General features: G+C 36.3%; 1 protein-coding gene across 6 annotated transcripts in view; it reads left to right on the top strand.

Annotated features, from left to right (window-relative positions):
* LOC114533022 (fibrillin-2-like) overlaps positions 1–18474 on the top strand; it is a 48831-nt gene extending 30357 nt beyond the window's left edge. For 5 of the 6 annotated variants that reach the window (XM_028554781.1, XM_028554913.1, XM_028554844.1 and 2 more), the window contains 47 exons: positions 254–370; positions 476–592; positions 813–929; positions 1024–1143; positions 1377–1496; positions 1632–1751; positions 1894–2010; positions 2119–2238; positions 2818–2934; positions 3201–3317; positions 3419–3538; positions 3831–3947; positions 4105–4221; positions 4400–4531; positions 4728–4844; positions 5061–5180; positions 5317–5433; positions 5666–5788; positions 6324–6455; positions 6581–6696; positions 6955–7022; positions 7505–7701; positions 8084–8212; positions 8371–8487; positions 8777–8854; positions 9168–9517; positions 9851–10091; positions 10421–10540; positions 10929–11057; positions 11167–11292; positions 11737–11862; positions 12146–12271; positions 12453–12572; positions 12973–13098; positions 13411–13536; positions 13633–13752; positions 14293–14402; positions 14601–14671; positions 14794–14942; positions 15113–15241; positions 15632–15747; positions 16065–16141; positions 16334–16491; positions 16747–16947; positions 17214–17325; positions 17509–17857; positions 18030–18474. In XM_028554781.1, the coding sequence (XP_028410582.1) occupies positions 254–370; positions 476–592; positions 813–929; positions 1024–1143; positions 1377–1496; positions 1632–1751; positions 1894–2010; positions 2119–2238; positions 2818–2934; positions 3201–3317; positions 3419–3538; positions 3831–3947; positions 4105–4221; positions 4400–4531; positions 4728–4844; positions 5061–5180; positions 5317–5433; positions 5666–5788; positions 6324–6455; positions 6581–6696; positions 6955–7022; positions 7505–7701; positions 8084–8212; positions 8371–8487; positions 8777–8854; positions 9168–9517; positions 9851–10091; positions 10421–10540; positions 10929–11057; positions 11167–11292; positions 11737–11862; positions 12146–12271; positions 12453–12572; positions 12973–13098; positions 13411–13536; positions 13633–13752; positions 14293–14402; positions 14601–14671; positions 14794–14942; positions 15113–15241; positions 15632–15747; positions 16065–16141; positions 16334–16491; positions 16747–16947; positions 17214–17325; positions 17509–17857; positions 18030–18047 (6182 nt within the window). In that variant the 3' untranslated portion in view covers positions 18048–18474. The remainder of the gene's footprint in view (positions 1–253; positions 371–475; positions 593–812; positions 930–1023; positions 1144–1376; positions 1497–1631; positions 1752–1893; positions 2011–2118; positions 2239–2817; positions 2935–3200; positions 3318–3418; positions 3539–3830; positions 3948–4104; positions 4222–4399; positions 4532–4727; positions 4845–5060; positions 5181–5316; positions 5434–5665; positions 5789–6323; positions 6456–6580; positions 6697–6954; positions 7023–7504; positions 7702–8083; positions 8213–8370; positions 8488–8776; positions 8855–9167; positions 9518–9850; positions 10092–10420; positions 10541–10928; positions 11058–11166; positions 11293–11736; positions 11863–12145; positions 12272–12452; positions 12573–12972; positions 13099–13410; positions 13537–13632; positions 13753–14292; positions 14403–14600; positions 14672–14793; positions 14943–15112; positions 15242–15631; positions 15748–16064; positions 16142–16333; positions 16492–16746; positions 16948–17213; positions 17326–17508; positions 17858–18029) is intronic. The other variant, XM_028554711.1, reaches the window with a different exon arrangement.
* Positions 18475–19841: the final 1367 nt, after the last annotated feature.

Raw genomic sequence — 19841 nt, 5'->3', positions numbered from 1 at the left:
TGCATGGTGTCATCATTAGTTTATGAGGCATTGCGTAAAGTAAAGTCAATCGCAAAATATGGAGACCAATTTCATTTTAATCTCTTAAATCTGGTCTGCATATATGACTTTTACAACGCTGGTTACCAACATTTTCCTGTTTTTCTCGTTATCCTCAGAACTACCAAGATCGTTTGTGACGTTTGACATGCATACATAATGCGCCCTTTCCTGTTCGTAGCTCGTGTCCATAGACATGTTTGTTGTATTATAGACATCAACGAGTGTGATTCAAATCCATGTGATAGTAATGCTGTGTGTGCCAATACAGAAGGCTCATTCAAATGTACCTGCAATACTGGTTATAATGGAACTGGACTTGTCTGCACAGGTATGCATCATTCTGTCCCTAAATGAAATATCACTGAAATTGTTTATTGTTTCCGTTTTGGTATAAAAGTCCAAAATGCTGATTTTCACATATTGTTCTTTGTAGACATTAATGAATGTCTTAACAGCCCATGTCATACGGACGGAAAATGCACAAACACACCTGGTTCATTTAGATGTTCCTGTAAAGATGGTTTCAGCGGAAGTGGCTTCTTCTGTGGAGGTACTTTAGGAATTATGATAATTATAAGATAAGCATCCAGCTAGAAATGTTTCAGTAAGTGAACTAAATGTGCTGGTTTCGTCGTTTTAACAAAAGAAATTTATTAAAATATTTCATTTTCTTGCACACTCGAATTTTATTGAGCATTGCACAAATCTATAGGCCAGCTTTCCGGGATGTCAATAAATTTTTAACATTCAAACGAATTACGTCTGTTAAGATATCAATGAATGCTTGGATGATCCTTGTCATGCCATGGCTACTTGTACGAATACTGAAGGATCTTATACATGTGACTGTAATACCGGTTATGAAGGAAGTGGGGAGCTTTGTAGAGGTAAATAAATAATCGCTGTCGATGTTATAAATTGACTACAATTTACTAAAAAACTTGCAGAACTTTGTGAGGTTAAAATAAAATTTTATTTCAGACATTAACGAATGTAACAGCAAACCATGTGATGCAAATTATGGAATATGTACCAACCAACCAGGATCGTTCACATGCCAGTGTAGAACGGGATTCTTTGGTGACGGAGTCACTTGCAATGGTAAAGAAACCAATCATTCGTTCATTTTATAATAGAAAATAAGTGATGCATGCATGTTGATCAAAATATAATCTCCACTAGTTACGATTAATACTATTCTATGCATGAACATTGAAATATATAAACATCGAATCTATTTTGTGAAACAGATTGTAAGGATTTCGTATGTATTTCATTGCTGTTTTTGTGTTCTATTAAATTTTGCATCAGACTGATAAATATTCCTTTTGCAGACATTAACGAATGTATTGTCAACAAACCATGTCATGAACGAGCTGTGTGTAATAACACTGCTGGGTCATACTTCTGTACCTGTTCAACTGGATGGATTGGAAATGGTCTAAACTGCATTGGTAAGTGCGGGGAAAAACCTATGTATTACCTATGTATATACTGCCATTTTAATACCTCTATACTCTATATTGTCCCATCTGTTGTGAAATAACGCTACCAGGATCTTCCTAAATTTTCATCTTAAATTTCCTTAGACATAAATGAATGTCTGGGTGGACCATGTCACGTGAGAGGAAACTGTACTAACACACCCGGATCTTACTTCTGTACGTGCGGCACAGGTTATACCATAAGAAATGGAAAGGAGTGTGTTGGTATGTAATTTATCGAAGAGATGTTTCCAATTGAACTATTCGAATATGTTATCTTGTTAACTAGTTATTATGTCTGTTGTTGTTTGTTATCGTTGTGGGCTGTTTTAGTTACTAATAATAAACCCGTATTTTATTTATACAGACATTGACGAATGCCTAAATAATCCTTGCAATATAAATGGAGAATGCAGTAATTTCCCAGGATCGTACAGCTGTAGTTGCCGACCAGGATATTCAGGAGATGGTTTCACTTGTGATGGTACTAGTCTTTTTTATCATGTGTGATCCATATTCTTGTTTTTATCGTGTACCAGCAAAAATTTCTCCATTTTACCGCATTCGGTAATATTCTTGTCATTTTATTTAGATATTAACGAATGCGTAGTATCCAATCCATGTCACGATCAGGCAGACTGTACTAATAAGGTTGGAAGTTATGAATGCAAATGCAAGCCTGGTTTCTCTGGCGATGGTCTAATATGTACAGGCAAGCAACGACATATTTGATATTCCGACAACTAGTAATACGATCAATGTCCTTGCACGGCTTCTTATTGCTGTCTTGTGTGAGCATCTCGACACGATATATTTTAGTATCCGGTCCTGTTCTTTTTTATGCATGTTTCCTGTCCTTGATATTTGAATCCATGACAAAAAACAAAGAAAGTTCAATTTCACAATGGCCTAAGTTAAACGTCGCATTTTTGTCGCGTCGAATGCAATTCAAACAACAGATAATGAGATGATAAACCTCATTAAGCTTCATTATTATGCGAATTGCATTCGATCGACGTTACCAAAGTGCGACTTATAACCCAGGTCTATCAAATTTGAATTTTTTTGTTTTACTGTGTTTCACTCATCTTGCCTCTGCCGTATTAGTTACCGCCAACCGCCGCCCACCCGTGGAGCATCTTTGGATATGTACTCATTTCATCCCTACTCCCCCCCCTGTTATCTCATCCTATATGTCATTGTTACACAATCGTTATTTTGCACCCCCTGAATATATTTGTCTTAGCAATAAACGCGTATTTTAACGCTTTTCGCCATTCATTGTTCTCAGATATTGACGAATGTTTGACTGTCAGCTGCCACGTGAACGCTAATTGCAATAATATCCCTGGCTCGTACTCATGTGATTGCAAACAAGGCTACAGCGGTGATGGTCTCACTTGTGTCAGTAAGTGATCGGTAACATCTTTTCCATATACAAGTGTGATATATTTAGTCAATGTCAAGGCGACGGGGAGGGGTAATTGCTGCCAAGTCTAGAAGAGTACATACAATAGCCGATGGTGATAATGGTCTTCACTAAACCATAACTAAACAGCATAATCGCACCAAACTATGTATACTTGAGCTCTACCAAGTATCTCAACTTTATTTAAAAATACCTTTAATCCACCAATGTATATCTAATCTTTGAATCTTGTTTTTCTTTTCAAGATATCAATGAATGCTTGCAAAATCCATGTCACCAACTTGCTAATTGCTTCGATACTGAAGGATCTTTTCGCTGTGAATGTAAACCTGGTTACGCAGGAGATGGTTTCAGCTGTGCCGGTATGTCCTTTTACTCTTTCGTTATACGCACAAAAGCAAATTGACTATACACGAAAGATGTTTCTGAGAGGACACTATTATTGATGTTTTTTTTTTTTCAGATATTAATGAATGTCTCTCGCAGCCGTGTCATGTCAACGGTATTTGCAGCAACAGTGTAGGATCATACTCATGCGCCTGTCAGGAAGGTTACACTGGTGATGGTCAGATCGCGTGTGATGGTATGTACTCCTGTAAACTGTGAACAACCAAGAAAATGGTCCATTTAAGCCATTAGGTAGATTCCAGTGAGCTTCAACTCGAAATCGACATATAGTGACCACAGTGAGTGAGTGTTGGCTTATAAATACGAGCAAAAAATGAAATCTGCTCACTTCCAATAAAAAATGGTATCTGCTCACTTCCTATAACAGAAGCGTCGAAATATAATTAAACATTCAGGCTGGTCCCCACAAAAATCACTCATTTAAATGCACTCATAAAATATTCGTTTTATTGTAATTGCTTTCGTAGATATTAACGAATGTTTGCGATCTCCTTGTCATGCGAATGCAACCTGTACCAACTTCCCAGGGTCATTCGTTTGCCGATGTAATGCCTTCTTTACTGGAGATGGTTTCCAATGCAGAGGTTTGTTTTGATGTCGAAATATAATAGTTATTTCACGTGCGAATGTCTAATATTGCATGATTAATATTGATGTTTGAGGCCTACTTATCCAGAGGCAGTCAGGTAGATCATATAACTGTAACTTTTCTTAACGTTAAGGAATCTCAATTCTTCTTAGATGTTGATGACTGCTTGACATTCCCATGCCACGTTCGAGCTAATTGTTTCAATTTTGTTGGTGGTTATGATTGTAAATGTAAAACTGGTTATACTGGACCCGGTGTTTACTGTCGAGGTAAGAAATTCTGATTTCTTAACAGAACTGGGCGGTCAGACGCTTTAAAACGGATGACCAGGAGAAAAATGGCGGTATAGTCTCAAAGTCTTGTTAAATAAGACAAAACGTATTCCTGTTTACGGTACTTATTAGTGACAAAATATGCCAAACATTTTTTGTGTAAAATCGGTTTCAGATATCGACGAATGTGTTGAACGGGTAAATGGACAATTGCCTTGTCCATCCTTGTCACTCTGTACAGATATGGAAGGTTCATACAGGTGTGGTTGCCGTGATGGCTATAGTGGAAACGGCACTGTTTGTCATGGTGAGAAATAATTTTGTAATATATAAGTAAATATTGATGATTTCAAGTAAAAATTTTGAATCGCAATCTCTAGATTGACTCTCCATGGGACCGGGTTAATTGTAATCAAGCAAATTCGCTTTAAGATGAAAAAAATTGTCCTTAAAATAAAGCGAATTTTCGCACTATACATCGCATTTCTATTATTTTCTTTAAGATATCGATGAATGTGCAAAACAACCATGTCATGTGCATGCGAACTGTATAAACTCCCCTGGATCTCATCAGTGTGTTTGTAAAGAAGGTTTTACTGGCGATGGAAAATCTTGTGTTGGTAAGAACATTGTGTTTATATAACTTCCTCCGCGCGCATTCTGTCATGGGTGGGACTAGATTTAATCAGTGGTGGGAAAACGTTCTCATCGCAATAATGCCCTGGGAACTTGTTGAGTTGTTTTGATGTATTTTTAAGATTAATACGTTTTATCCATATTGTAAACCATATCGTATCAATTGGAATATTGTACAAACAACATTTTGCACCATCTAGAGTTGGGTGTGTGTCCTAACGCTAGTCTCTGCGATGTCAATGCTGTGTGTGCATTCTCAAATGGCAGAGCTTACTGCAGTTGTAAAGCTGGTTTCTCTGGAGATGGAACAACTTGTGCTGGTTCGTAACTTCTTTTTACTATCTCTTTCCTTGAAAACACTCCCGCATCACTACAATGGTTTATTAACGATTCATTTATCAGTAAATACTGCTTGTGCGTATTGTTATAAACACTTTTTCCATTCTGTGCTTACAGATGTTGACGAATGTCCAACAAAACCATGCCATGAATTGGCTCAATGTACAAATACCGTTGGTTCTTATGAGTGTCATTGTCCCGCCGGCTTCACTGGAAATGGAAATCAGTGTACAGGTAATATGTCGGTTTGTTGGCCAGTTTAATTACATATACGTCTTCGGTCAGTTGTGTTGATGAACTATATTGAAGTTTTAACTACAGCTAGTGCAGAAATTTGTTAATCGCCAATGCTTTTCATTTTTCCGTTCTCTGTTATTTACAACCATATAAGTTATGCAAGATTGTATTATTTGCAGAACAAAAGGCGAATAATTTGAATATTGAAATTTTGCCGGTTTCCATTTAGATGTAAACGAATGCGCGGCGAATCCTTGTCCATCAGGCAGTGTATGTGCCAATACTGTTGGATCGTATACCTGTTCCTGCCCGGATGGATTTGTCTTCCAACGTGATATGGGGAGATGTTTTGGTGTGTATTTCGTAAAAACTTGTTTATTTATAGTTGCATGTAACTGTCGTGAACATCTCAGATGGTCGATGTATTAGAGGATTGCTACGAAAGTGCAGTCCATTAATGACTGATTTGAAAAAGAAAATATAGAAAAAGAATTACATCCGATAACTATTCACATTAAGATAACTTGCTCACAACAATTATGACCAGCCCTAAGATCGATTTCTGAATTCTATAATCACCACCAAATTGCATGTCACAAAACTAATATTTGAGGAGGAAGAATATATACTTCATGTCATGACATCTATTTTTGAAATAGCAATAGAGATAATTGATATCACAACATGTTAATATCTCGACATGTTAGTATTGTACTATCCTGCATATCACATACTAACTTTCTAGACTTGATGGATGACAGGGCGTGGCGCCAAGGGGGTGTCGGGGATGAGACGCCCCCAATAATTTGCAGTGTTATAAAAGTTGGTCAAAATACTTTGTTCTTGGTAAAAAAACAATTTTAAGTCATTTAATCATTCATTACCAGATATCAATGAATGTTCAAACGGCAATCCATGCAGTCTTGGAACGACCTGTGTTAATACATTAGGCAGTTACTACTGTGATCCAGTTCAAAAGTGTCCCTGTGGCGATATTAGAATTGGCTCTGTGTGCATTCGTAAGTGAGAATTATGTGTTCTACTTATTTGTTAGTTAATATATTTCAATTCGTCGTGTGTGTACCTATGTACATATTCTACAAGATGATACATTATTGTAATAAGCAATTTCAATTTTTATTAGAACCACTTCGTTATCATGTTTGTTTGGTCTTTGCTGAAGGCGCATCGTATTCGCCCGCTCTTCATGATAATAGTTCTGTTGAATACAAATCACTCCGAGAAAATCTAACGGCTGAGGTAATTGCGTTTCCAAAGTTATCTACTTTATACGTCGCATTTCGATAGCGTTGAATTCAAACAATAGATAATGTATGATATATAAACTCTATTCAATTTGATTATCATGTCATTATTTATTGTTCGAATTGCATTCAACGCGACCCAACTGCAACGTATATAAGGTACCTTCACACGGGACAGGACGAATTTGGACCTCTCGTGTAGCGTAATTATATTTCTTGCAAGAGAGTTAAAGCATTAAAACATACATTTTAGATGAATTATCTTTTCTGGAATTCTAACGTGAAAAACTATTTCATTGGAACAACGTTGTATAGTTTCAGGTATGTGATGTCACCTTGTTTAGTGCTATGAAAGCCGAAAGTTATTGCATGAGGAGATGCAGAAAATATGCAGTTTACAAAAAAATTATGCAGTTAGTTGTTCAAAAGCCACTTGGTGACTTGGGCTAATGCAAATCTACAATTCAAACTTCAGAACAGGTTTATCCGCAAAGGTGATGCTAAAGAGATTTTCTTTTCCTAAGTCCTGAACAAAAAAGACATCCAAAAATGCTAAAAAACAGATAATATTTAAAATTTAAGCCAGGTTAGCGCAAATCGGGCTTCGAACAGTAACTCACAGCGTCGTATAGCAACAGCTAGAGGGCTAGTTCCAACCTTGCAAGAGAGCTTTTTCATTCATTTTGAAGTGTAACCTAGCTTATGCCTAAATTTCGTTGCAACGTGTCACCATAATGATGAATTTTGGACAAACTAGCTATGGAATATGCACATTTTCATTTTTTCATGTTTCTCTTATATAGTCCTGACACGTATGACAGCAGAATTGTGTTGAAATCTTGCTTTGTTGTGTTCCACTACATGAACACAACTGGACTGACAGCTATGAAATTATCTGATGCCATTGAAGATTCATCTGAGACTACTGGTGACCCTAACGAACTTAAATTTGGCAAAGTCAAAAGTTTCTTGATCGTAAAAAATAAGATACAAGCTTCAGGTGCAGTGGCTTAAATGAATTATCAGTGAACTTTAAGCATGCGTAGTTATTCATGTTGTTCTACAGCAATATGAGGATCAGTGGCAGTTCTTACAAGGAGAAAGGCTTTGACACTTTTGATGTAAATAAACCCGGGATAATTGTCTGATATATTAACCAGCTAAGCTATGATGTCATGTGATAATTCAGAACAGAATCTGGTTCCTTCAATGTCATCGTAAATGAAAGATATCCTTAAAAATGTTATTGTACTATATTCTGTAACAAGCAGAGTGAAGCTCTTTGCTTAAGATTTCCGGCAGCAATTTTTCCTTCTGATAAGAACTCCGTCTACATTCTTTTTTTCTTATAAAATAAATAATAACTCTTCTTTTATGAATAGATGTCAATGAATGTAGTTCACAATCCTGCCACCCATGTCATCAACTTGCTGCCTGTACTAATCAACCTGGTACCTTCGGTTGCAACTGTCATCAAGGTTTCAGCGGAGATGGTATTCTTTCCTGCCAAGGTGTGTTTTCCAGGGCGACGCCTTCGCTATATCTTACATCCATACATAACCCTGCATGAGATTAAACGTCACAAACGAAGACTACCATAATACAAAACGTCAACTAATATTTACCGTCAAGAAGCAAACTCATCTTAATCATATATTTTAACTTTAAGATATCGATGAATGTGTAAACAACCCGTGTGGAAGTGGATCGACCTGTACAAACACAGTTGGATCGTACGAGTGTCAGTGCGAACCTGGATTTTTACACAATGGTCATTCATGTCAAGGTATGAATTCTTGCAAGCGGACATCCAGCGCAAACGCACAATGCAAGATCTTTAAAAACTATTGATCTTGAGAAAAAGATAAGACAATGTTCGGACAATCTTTGTTAGAATAAATTTCTCCACTTTTACAATCTTATTACGAATTAGGATGTGAAATATATAATCACCTTTGAACTAATATTAACATAGAAATAATCACATTAAAATATGAATACGAACTATTTTTCGCATAGTTATGTCTAATTAGTCTCACATTTTTGTAATAATTTTTTTTTCTTTTCCTGTTTAGATATTAATGAGTGTATATCTAACCCATGTCCGTCTGATTTTGAATGCCTTAACAATATGGGATCATATAAATGCTTAGGTAAGCTAGTCCACCTTTCAGACCTTAAGCACACTGCATGCTTGCTTAAATTCAATTATTTGTCAAAAACGAGTCATCACCATATGTATATAAGTATATAATTATATATAGAGAATCATCCGTCATCTTATCAGATTGCTGAATATCAGACGGCGAATCATGCATGCATTTTTTTAATAACCCTAGTATTCAAGTAGGATTTTTCTCTGAGTCTATTTTGTGGATGAGCTATTATTATTTCTGCAATTACATCCTTTCTTCTTTTTTGCTGGGGTTTCTCTTTACTAAAGTTTACTTTTCACTTCAATTTTAGGCGAATGCAAACGAGCTATTGATATGGCATTCGCAGTCGACACATCAGGATCTATAGGCCTAGATGATTTCCGTCAAATAAAGGAATTTTTATACGCAGCCGTTCGTGAACACGACGTTGGACCGGGTGTTGCTCATTTCGCTGTGATTCACTTCAGTACCACCGCTTCGGTGTTCTTCGATTTCAACAGACTTCAAGGTGCTAATCTGACGAAAGCGAATGTGAATAATTTAATCAGTATGTTACCATACGAAGGAGGCGAAACTCATATTGATTTGGCATTAAAGATGGCTGACTCTAAGGTCTTTTCAACCGACGGTGGCTGGAGGCCAGCACAAAATTTACCGAAGGTTAGTTTAGTTTAAAGTATTATAGAAGAACATGCAGTAGAGATAAACACTGTTGATAAAAAACTTGCTCTCCCTCTTGAAAATGAGAATGTTTATATAGTGTACTAAAACGTCTCCTATGTGAATATGAACTTCAATATTAGTTAGATACATTCCCATGCTTCCATCTCAGTCGATGAACCAATACTTTTTCACTGGTTAGTGCTAATTAACTCAGCTGAGGTAATGAAACTATGCAATCTATGAGGTTAGGCAATGTTTTTATCAACGTTGTAATAAAAAAGCCACATTAATCTTATGCAATTATATTGATTTTTAATTCTTCCAATGCAGGTACTTGTTGTTATAACAGATGGTCAGCAAACACAAACTCAGCCACCTGCCAATCTTACGCAGCTTGCTCAGAATCTGAAGAACAAAGGAGTTGTTATAATATCCGTTGGCATAGGTTCCGCTGTGGACGCTTCACAATTACGAGACATAGCACAAGGTGTTGCCAGTAATGTTATCGAAATTGATAACTTCGCTCTCTTGAAAAATAAGACGGACGTTTTGATCGAACGTTCATGTCGAGGTGGGTAGCACGAGCGATGTCGCGTCATAAAGGGGACGTTTAGTAATGTATAAGAATTGATTTTTACGCAAAAAAGTACTGTTACAAACTAATCGTCGCAATTCTCTATCTACGTACTATTGAATCCTGAAGATAATTTCTTGAAAAATTGATTGATAAAAACAATTCTTATAACAAGACCAAATCGTCGAGAACAATCCGAACAGTTTTTCACGACAACAGTATAAGCTGGATGATCGACTTACATGCATTTCCTATTCTTGGGTTCAAACGTTAACCATCAAATGTATTGAAAAATGAAGTAATGTTGATTTTTTACATTTCTATAGCTCCAAATGAATGTGATTTATACAGTCCATGCAATGCAAATGCTATTTGTACGGATACTGAAGCCTCGTTCACATGTGCCTGTAAGGAAGGATTTAGTGGAGACGGAATAACATGCATTGGTTAGTAGTTGATACGAAAGATTTAATGGAATTAATGGGCGACTCCGGCGGTTTCTTAATATTTATTTACATTTACAATACCTCCCTAAACTACTGCATAACACAAAGTAAAATATATTTTATTTGTACATGTATTTTTCCTCGCCCATAACAAACACGTACAGTATATATGCTTGCCACCTATCACCATGTATTACTATTTGAAACCACATCGATAAGTTGGCGGTAATCTAAATTAGAATAGCCCTTTTTAAGCCAAATTGTTTTGGGAAGGATAAATATTCTTAGTGATCTTTTCCTAAGCTGCCTTTAATTGCACAAAATCGAGCAATTGGAATGGAGCAATTAACGTATTGTTTCTTAAAATTATAATAATTTTAAATTTTAGATCTTAATGAGTGCGTTTCGAACCCATGTGAGGATGGGGCTACCTGTCAAAACATAGTCGGTGCTGCTGGTTATCGATGTATTTGTGCTCGTGGTAAAGAATATGATTACCAAAGCCGACGTTGCCAAGGTAAAGTATATCAATGTTGTATCAGTTGTGTATATAGATGAGAACAATGGATATGGATATACACGTATACGAAATGGAAAATTCAGTCATGCCTTCGCATTTTTACTAGACATTGATGAATGTGCTCGGAAAACCTTTTCTTGTCATGTTAATGCCGAATGTGAGAATACCATTGGTTCATACAACTGCACGTGCAAAGAAGGTTACACAGGCGATGGAAATACAAGTTGTGTTGGTAAGTATACATGAAAATGCAGAAATTGTGAGTCAGGTCTAATTGAACATAAGGTATATATTGTTAGTTGTAATTTATCACTTTTTTATCAACCTCTGGAATAAAGACTGATCCATCTTTATCTTCCCGAATCATCAATTCATAATTCTGTCTGTATTGTTGCTGGATGCCGACAGCTCTGTCATTAAAAGTACATCTGCACTGTTAGATTTTTAGTGGTTAAATCGTAGTTAACTCCAAAATATTCATTTTGATTGGTCAAAACGGATTGCATGCATGGTCATCACTATTGTTTTAAAAAACTGAACAAACATATAAAGTAATGTTGTTTTTAGCACGGGTCAGTCTTCTGCTTATATTGCATGACCTAGTCAACATTAGAACAAATACGTATTTATTGTAAACATACCTTGATGATGTTAATGGTGGTTTGTTTTATTATAGATATCGATGAATGCTCACTCTCACCCTCAAGATGCGATAGAAATGCAGACTGTGCCAACACCATTGGTTCGTTTATTTGCACATGTCGTCCAGGCTACGAAGGCGATGGCATTGTAAACTGTCGTGGTAAGTGAATCAGTAATCGTTTTTGAATCGAGCGTCGTCATTAGCCTTTCTCACGTTTATGGGGTACTTTCAATTTTCTCAAACGGGTTTCAAAAGTTATAACAACATGAAAAGCAATTTTTTTAGAATCAACAGACCATTTGAAGAATAACTACCCCAAAAATGCGGTTTTGTAAAAAAGTACCCCAAAAATGCGGCATAATCGTCATAGCGAGAAAGGCTAATTGTGTGTAGTTAATTAAAATTGACACGATCCAATATAAAACATTTCACTTTTCAACAGACATTGATGAATGTACTCGAAATCTTCATTCTTGTCATGTTTATGCTAAATGTCAGAATATTTTTGGTTCATACAACTGCATGTGCAAGAACGGTTACACAGGAGATGGAAAAACAAATTGTACTGGTAAGTTGTGAAAGAAAGTTTTTAAAATATATCCATGCATGAATTTTGATTTTGTTAAACAAATAACACAGAATCACTATGTCAATTCTGCTTATTGGCCCACTGATTTGACAGTAGAACAAATGTTTATTTATTGTAAACATACTTTGATGATGTTAACGGTGGGTTTTTTATATTATAGATATTGATGAATGCTCTCTCTCAAAATGCACCGATAATGCAGACTGTGTCAATAGCATTGGTTCATTTAATTGCACATGTCGTCAAGGTTTCGAAGGCGATGGCATTGCAAATTGTGTTGGTGAGTGAATCAAGTGAATCAATTTTGAATTTGGTTACGACATCAAAACTGTTCTGTTCATTTTGAAATATTCAGCAGAGCAAAAGTACGTTAGTCTACACGCATGTCTATTGACTTGAAAGCACGTCTAACAAGGTTGTCTCCGAAAAGAAATATAGTAAAGAAATTTCAATCAATATTTGATAAAAAAAAAACATGAGTATGGGGTTTAGGCCTTCTCTTCCCTGCACATTCAAATTCCTGAGAACCACGGATGAAATAAAGCCATAGTGTGATACATTGGTATAAATAAATGATAAAATAATAGTCTTAGAGTAAGAGTAATTACATACGTGCATGCGATTTATTGCAATTGGCAATTGGCATAATAGCAAACAATTAACTTTCTATTTTTCACCAGACGTTGATGAATGTACTAAGAACATTCATTCATGTATTGCCGGTGCTGAATGTCAGAATACTTTTGGTTCACACAACTGCATATGCATGAACGGTTACACAGGAAATGGAAAAACAAGTTGTGTTGGTAAGTACATTAAAATTATTTATCAATCAATTATGATTGTGTTGTTGATGATGATTATTGTTATTATTAATCTTGGAAACCAAGATCATAAAAGAATTAGCAACTTCATTATATGGTTTATTTAAAACGAAAACGGCAGATTTGTCACTGATTCTGCCCCAGTCGCGGGACAACTGACAAGTGTTGTGAATAGCATAAGTCGGTATATTATTACATTCGGTATATTGGCTAAGTCAACATATTAGGCCAAGTACATATTCATCAGTCTTGACATACGTTCGTGATGTTAATAATTGTGTTTCTTTATATTAGATGTTAATGAATGTTTAAGCACACCTTCGAAATGTAATAAAAATGCAGACTGTAATAATACTGATGGGTCTTTTACCTGCACATGTCATGGAGGTTACTCTGGCACAGGTGTTGGAACATGTGACGGTAAGTGAATCGTTTAATCGCGGTTATTCAGTCGTTCTTCACTATTATTTATTTCAATCCGGTTTAATCATTGGTATCTTGACTTCTATCGCTTAGACGTGAATGAATGTAACGGCAACCACAACTGTCCAGCTACTTCACAATGCAGTAATATGTTCGGATCATACAGATGTGTGTGCCCAGCGCAACAAGCAGTATACAATGGCATGTGTGTTGGTAAGGACAATTGATAATGTGGTTTATTGTCGACGTGGTGTGAAATTGTGTAAAAAACCTCACGTGAAATCAGGATTTGGACGGATTTGGACTACTTCACTTCGATGCATGCATAAAAATGGCTTGTTCTGTGACACAATTAAAACTAGGCTTAAACTCTAGTTCTCGTATATTGCTGTCGGTGATCACTGACGAATTGAGTGCTTTTGTTTAAATTTCGTCACCGACTTCTGACCTTCCGACTAAGGAACTAGGTCCCTGGCCTAATCTCCTCACATATGCCCACTCTGATCAGTGCCGGATCACACAAAATTTGAATTTCGCTAATGACTTATCCTTCCCACGATGAAGAATATGTCGCCATTTTGGTGTACTTTTTTTTACGTAAAGGCGACTGCTTAGGCTAAATTTTTTCTGGAAGTGGTCTGTTAAGTTTCTTAAAAATTGCTTTTCATGTTTGGAATTCTACCTTGAAGTGATGCTAGTCTTTAGAGTTTACCCGATATCAAAATTCTGATCCTGATCTGATCTATTTTGCAGATGTAGTGACTTACACCGTGGAGGTCGGTACTGATGTAACTTATAAACCTGACCATCAGGATGCAGGGTCTGAAGACTTTAGTGACGTAGCTATGCCTATCGAAGATAATGTAAGTTTTTTTCTAAGATCTTTTTTTCAAAAAAGTGAGGAACTTTAATCGCCCCAAACTGTGCCCGGCTGTGGGAAGTATAGCTACATTGAAAACTTCAGAAGCTCGTGGGCATATTTTCCAGTTCCTGCATATTTTATGAAAACTAGTTAATCAAATTTGTTGTATAATTGCATTTTTTCTATCTGTTTTCTTTAGCTGAAACGTATTTTGAAAGAAAGTCCACTTGCTAACCAAACCGTAGGCGTTGTTGTTACCAGTATATCGAGGTGAATGACCAATCATAACTTGCGTATCATTAATTCCTACATCCTTTAGGGATAAAATCAGCCTGATTTCTCCTAGCGAAATGATTAAAGACAAGCCCTAAAATTTTGAAAATTGATTTCAGTGACGGTGATGGCAAGGCGAAAGCTCATGTTTCAATCTTACTCCTGAAGAATGCCCAAGCCCCTATAAAGGACGTCAAGGATCCTGTGGAAAAAGGTGTTGAAGCCGATGACTCGTTTGGTGATATTAAAGTCAAAATACTTTCTGTGGGTATGTATATTTATATTTTTCTGCCTGGCATGTTACAAAAGTAGAACTATGTTACCTTAATTTTTATAATCTCCCATAATACAGTTTTTTTTACTCGTCCATCTTTGCTATTACAACTGAGTAGACTAAGTTTAATCTGTGGTTGAAGACTAAAATTTTATTCATTGTAGGTGATACGAATGAATGTGACCAAAGTCCTTCTGTTTGTCCAGTTAACCAAAACTGTGTAAACGAAGTTGGTTCTTACAAATGTTATTGTAAACGTGCCAACAGTATTGTTATAGCTGGTGACTGTGTTGGTATGTTCTATACTTATTCTACTTGTAAATATATATTACACGAGCCGGCTTGTTTCAATAAAGCAAACTTGCAGGATATATTCCTGATTAATATTTCTTCTTTTAAGAAACATCTTTGGTTTGAATAAGCCATTTATTTATAATATTTATAGCTTGTATAAACCATGCATCTGCTGCAGATTTTTTGAAAGAAGTAAAAATAATGAGAAAATTCAATTCCTAGCATTAACCGATCGAGAAGTCTAGATTTTGTCGTGAAAAAAACTCGTGCACATGTTTTTAATATTGAATGTATATAAGATGGTGTCACATAATAAAAACACGTAAGAAAACACTGTAAAACACTGTAAGAATGAATATAATATGTAAGAAAAATATTTGATTTTCTAGAAACGAATGTGTATGAAGGAGATATGACTATCGTGTCAGGCTTGACATTCAATGATGATCTCAATAAAGAAGAGAGTATTATGTATGTCGCTGTTTCGCAGGATATTGTAGACGAGGTAACAATACATTTTATATTTCATTATGTATATGGATGGTTTTTTACGATAACGGGGTTACGGGGGACTTAAATAACGCTACCGTAAGATCTAATTTGATAATTATGAATATAAAACAATTCGTATCTTGATGTACTAGCACCCTAATATATTTATTTGCTTTATTAAGAAGAATAGACACTTCACGAATTTGTCCCGAATTTCCCGAGTTATTTCCAGAATTTATGTTACCTTCGTTAAGTTATTTTGTCCTCTATAATCTTCCTTAATTATGCATAAGTTTCCCTTTCATGCCTAACTTGTTGTTTCTATCAAAGATTATGAAGTTGGTCAAAGCAGCGACAGGTGATTCAACAGCAGAGGCTATTGTTGGCGTACAAGTAATTGGCTTTTCGTAAGTACTTCTTTTATAAGTGCATTATTTAAAAAAAGTGCACCTTACCTTCATTATCAGCTGTTATCAGTACCTTCACCACTATATTCTGATCTCTCTGCCTGTTAGTATTCAATTGTCATGTATTGATAAAGGTTATATTCAGGAAAGGTGTGACCAAAATTAGATAACCGTTTTGTTTCTGTCTTCTAGGGAGGGAAGTGTGAAAGTGAGGTTGTTGTTTTACGTGAAGAAAGACAGCGGGAAAAATATGCAGGATATCCAAGCTTTTCTTAACAGAAGTTTGCCTATGGTTAACAACCAACAAATGTTGGGTCCACAATACGTGATACGATCATACAGCGTTTCAGGTAAAAAGTGTTAAAGTGCATGAAAAATGTAATATAACAACTGCTTAAAATAGACCAAAGAACCCCTCGACGTCTCGAGAATAAAAGTTTTTTCTTTAAACTCTTTTTCTCTTTTCAATTTCTTGATTTTGCCATCGAATTATAAATAGCTGATGGGAAATGTATGTTTTAAATTCCATTATTTTAACCTCAGGTATATATATTCCACTGTTTAAAGTAGCTATAGGTTTTTAGTCAGTTTTTTTGTTTTTATAGACCACGACGAGTGTAAATTTGACGGTTCTGGCCTGGGTGGTGCGCGTGTAAACTGCGGATTTGGAGAATGTGTCAATGTTCTTGGTTCTTATGTATGTCACTGTAACGGCGTTGTTAGCAGTGATGGAGAATGTGTCCAACCTACGCCCGCGAAAAGTCCAGCAGATCTTTTACAAGATGTACCAGAAGAAGCAGATGATAGTGAGTCAAAGCACATTTTCTGAAATGAACAAAAAGCAGTTCGATAAACCATATCGCACCACAGTGTTACTTTCTAAAAATTACGTTACATGCAGCTGTCATGATTAGGTATCTTCAGTATGATTCAGTAGAACCGCGCTACAAAGCATGGTTATTTTACTCCAGACCGTTCACTACTGAACAAAATTTAACAAAATCATTAAGCTTTACTTTAAGCTTTATGAAATATACACATAACTGATGATTCTTCTGCGTGTTTTTTTTAGGTAAATGGTGGGTCGTATATGCTGTTGTGTTTGGAATATTGTTCGTTATAATACTCATTCTCGCAGTTGCTTTGTTTTGTATCGAATGTTCACGTGGATCGAACAAAGAAAGGTAAATATAGTGTACCGATCAGCTCTTCCACACGGAACGTACTATACTTAAATACAATTACACTGCGCTACAAACACGCACTTAAATACAATTACATTACAACTCCTCCCTCCCCCCCCCCAGAAGCATTTGAATTAGGAAAGTTAGGCAAATTTTAATGTGAGTCACTATTTCCGTTTCCAGATATTTAGTGCACAGTCAGTACGAACTGAACGGTGGTCAGCATGGATACCATCATGACGTACGCATAGACGATGAAATCGCCCCTGGAGGTCCTAGGAGCTTTAAAGGAAATGATTACAGTATGGGTGATGAGGTGATTGCTTACAAGACTCCAAGGGACAGCAAATCTGGCTTTTATGAGATCAACCCGATTTACGATGAGGCCAAAGGAGGAACAATAAGAACTGAGAAGAGTTACAGCTCCGTAACTACCACCAAAGGTTCTGTGAGATCAGAGACGGAGAGTGCTTATCATTCTACAACTAACGGTGATGATTCCCCATCTAACAGTCCTCCTGTAAGTGAAACCGTAAGTATACGTTTCGACAAGATCCTTGAACTTACCATTCAAAAGAGAATGTCATGCCCTGTATAGTCAACTGTTTTTGCATACATATGCAAATAAATGAAAATGTCAATAGTTGATTAAGGCTAATATAAGTAGCAATCAGGATTCTAATTAAACTTTTTTCTTCTTTTAGCCTGATACGAATTTGTGAACTTCGAAGAACTCGAAACGTTTTATTGCACAATTTTAACCAACTATATGAACTTCTTTCAGAAATATATACCATACTTTTATACTTATGTACTTTGTCAATGAACAGCTAGCTCGCTATACTGGAGTGTTCAACAATAATTTTACTTATAATACTATTTTAAAACATCTCTCTCAACTTGTTGTAGAGTGAGTAATTTTTAACATTTTGCCACGTTTTTCAATAAATAATTCTGCACCAAATATTGCACCCTGTGTCATGTGTAATTCAACTAAATGTGAAACCTTACGCGTATGAAGTTAACGCTGATACTAGTACACAGCCTGAACAACAGCTTAGAGTGCAAGTCAGAACTCAGAAGATATAGAACCACGAGTTCAGCGGTCTAACTTTATACAAAGTAGGAAATGATTTCTTATTACAACGAATTTCATTATACTGTCGTGTTGTTTTTAGAAACTATGTCAGTAGTACTTCAAAAACGTCAAAACCAAGCATCCTAGCTTGGACAGGGCTACGTCAGGGCCTTTTTTAACCTATATACTGGGGGGGCCAAGGCCCCCCCACCCTCAATGTTGGCCCCCCCAGTTCACTATTTTGGCCCCCCCCCAGTGAAAATCCCCTTTTTAAAAGATATTAACAAAAAATGAAGAATATTAAATAATTTAGCTCTGCGACAGTGTATTACTATTAGCACTCTTGTATTCTGTAACCCAACCTTTGTCGAATGTAACTCGACGAATGTTATTTGTCGAGACAGTCGAGCACAAAAACGGCTTAAATAGACAAATAGATTCATCAATGATCAATCATTTTTCTGTTGTAATGTACAATATTTCAAATGCATCTTTACCTTTACAAATATACATGGATATTTGAGTGTACAGAGATTATCCAGTTTAAAGAAAATATTCTTCAGACTGGAAAATACACTAAACTGTCAAATATACACTCCATTACTCCCTGTTGATATTGACACACATGTTGTACCTTTGATATTACTTTTGGTAAGACGTAAGTTAACTTTGTATTTTTTGTGCGTTTTCCATATTTTTATCTGAGATACAAATACAGTTTTTAGAATAAATTTGAAGGCTCAGAATATACAGGAAACGGCGTTTCTTGACTATACTGATTTCAAAAATCTCCCGGGTGCCCCCTAGCTTTCGGCCATGATCGACATTCCTGCTTCTTTCCGCTAGTGGGGAAGCCCTTTTTTGCCAATGGCCCACCCACTCGAAATTTCTTAAAAAAGTCCCTGGGCTACGTTCGCTGACATGTTATAATAAATCTCCATCTTTCGTGTAAGAGCATATGAAAATGCTTTAGGTTAGGCGGTAGGCCTTCAGAGAAATATATGACTATGGCGAACAGCGCAAACATAATTTTTTTGGATGGATGTTCTGTTTCTTTTGAACCCATGCACTATATCGCCAAACCAAGTGGTCGATTATTGGGAGGTGCCACCACACGCACCACACGCACCACACGCACCACACGCACCACACGCCCTGAGTTGTTGGTGTGGCACTGAAATGGCATTTTTGGCAAAATTCTGCCCAGTGATGTGGTGCACAGTTTTGATGTTTCCCTCAAGTAAAGCCCTTGTATAAATGAAATCGTTACAGGCCTGCAGGTGAAATCATGTGCTGAAGAGCGCATTAACAACTGAAAAATAGGTCCAATAGGTGGTCAATTGAATTGATTGATTACTAAAACAGGCCTTACACTACCTCCCCTGGGGAAGTAATTTCTTGTGAGGTACAAAATCCTAGTTTCGGAAAATCCGGTCGG

Source organism: Dendronephthya gigantea, unplaced genomic scaffold, assembly GCF_004324835.1.
Source record: "Dendronephthya gigantea isolate DGI-Jeju-01 unplaced genomic scaffold, DenGig_1.0 000000F, whole genome shotgun sequence".
NCBI lineage: Eukaryota > Metazoa > Cnidaria > Anthozoa > Malacalcyonacea > Nephtheidae > Dendronephthya > Dendronephthya gigantea.
Note: the sequence above shows the minus strand (reverse complement) of the source record. Positions and strands in the feature narration are given on the sequence as shown.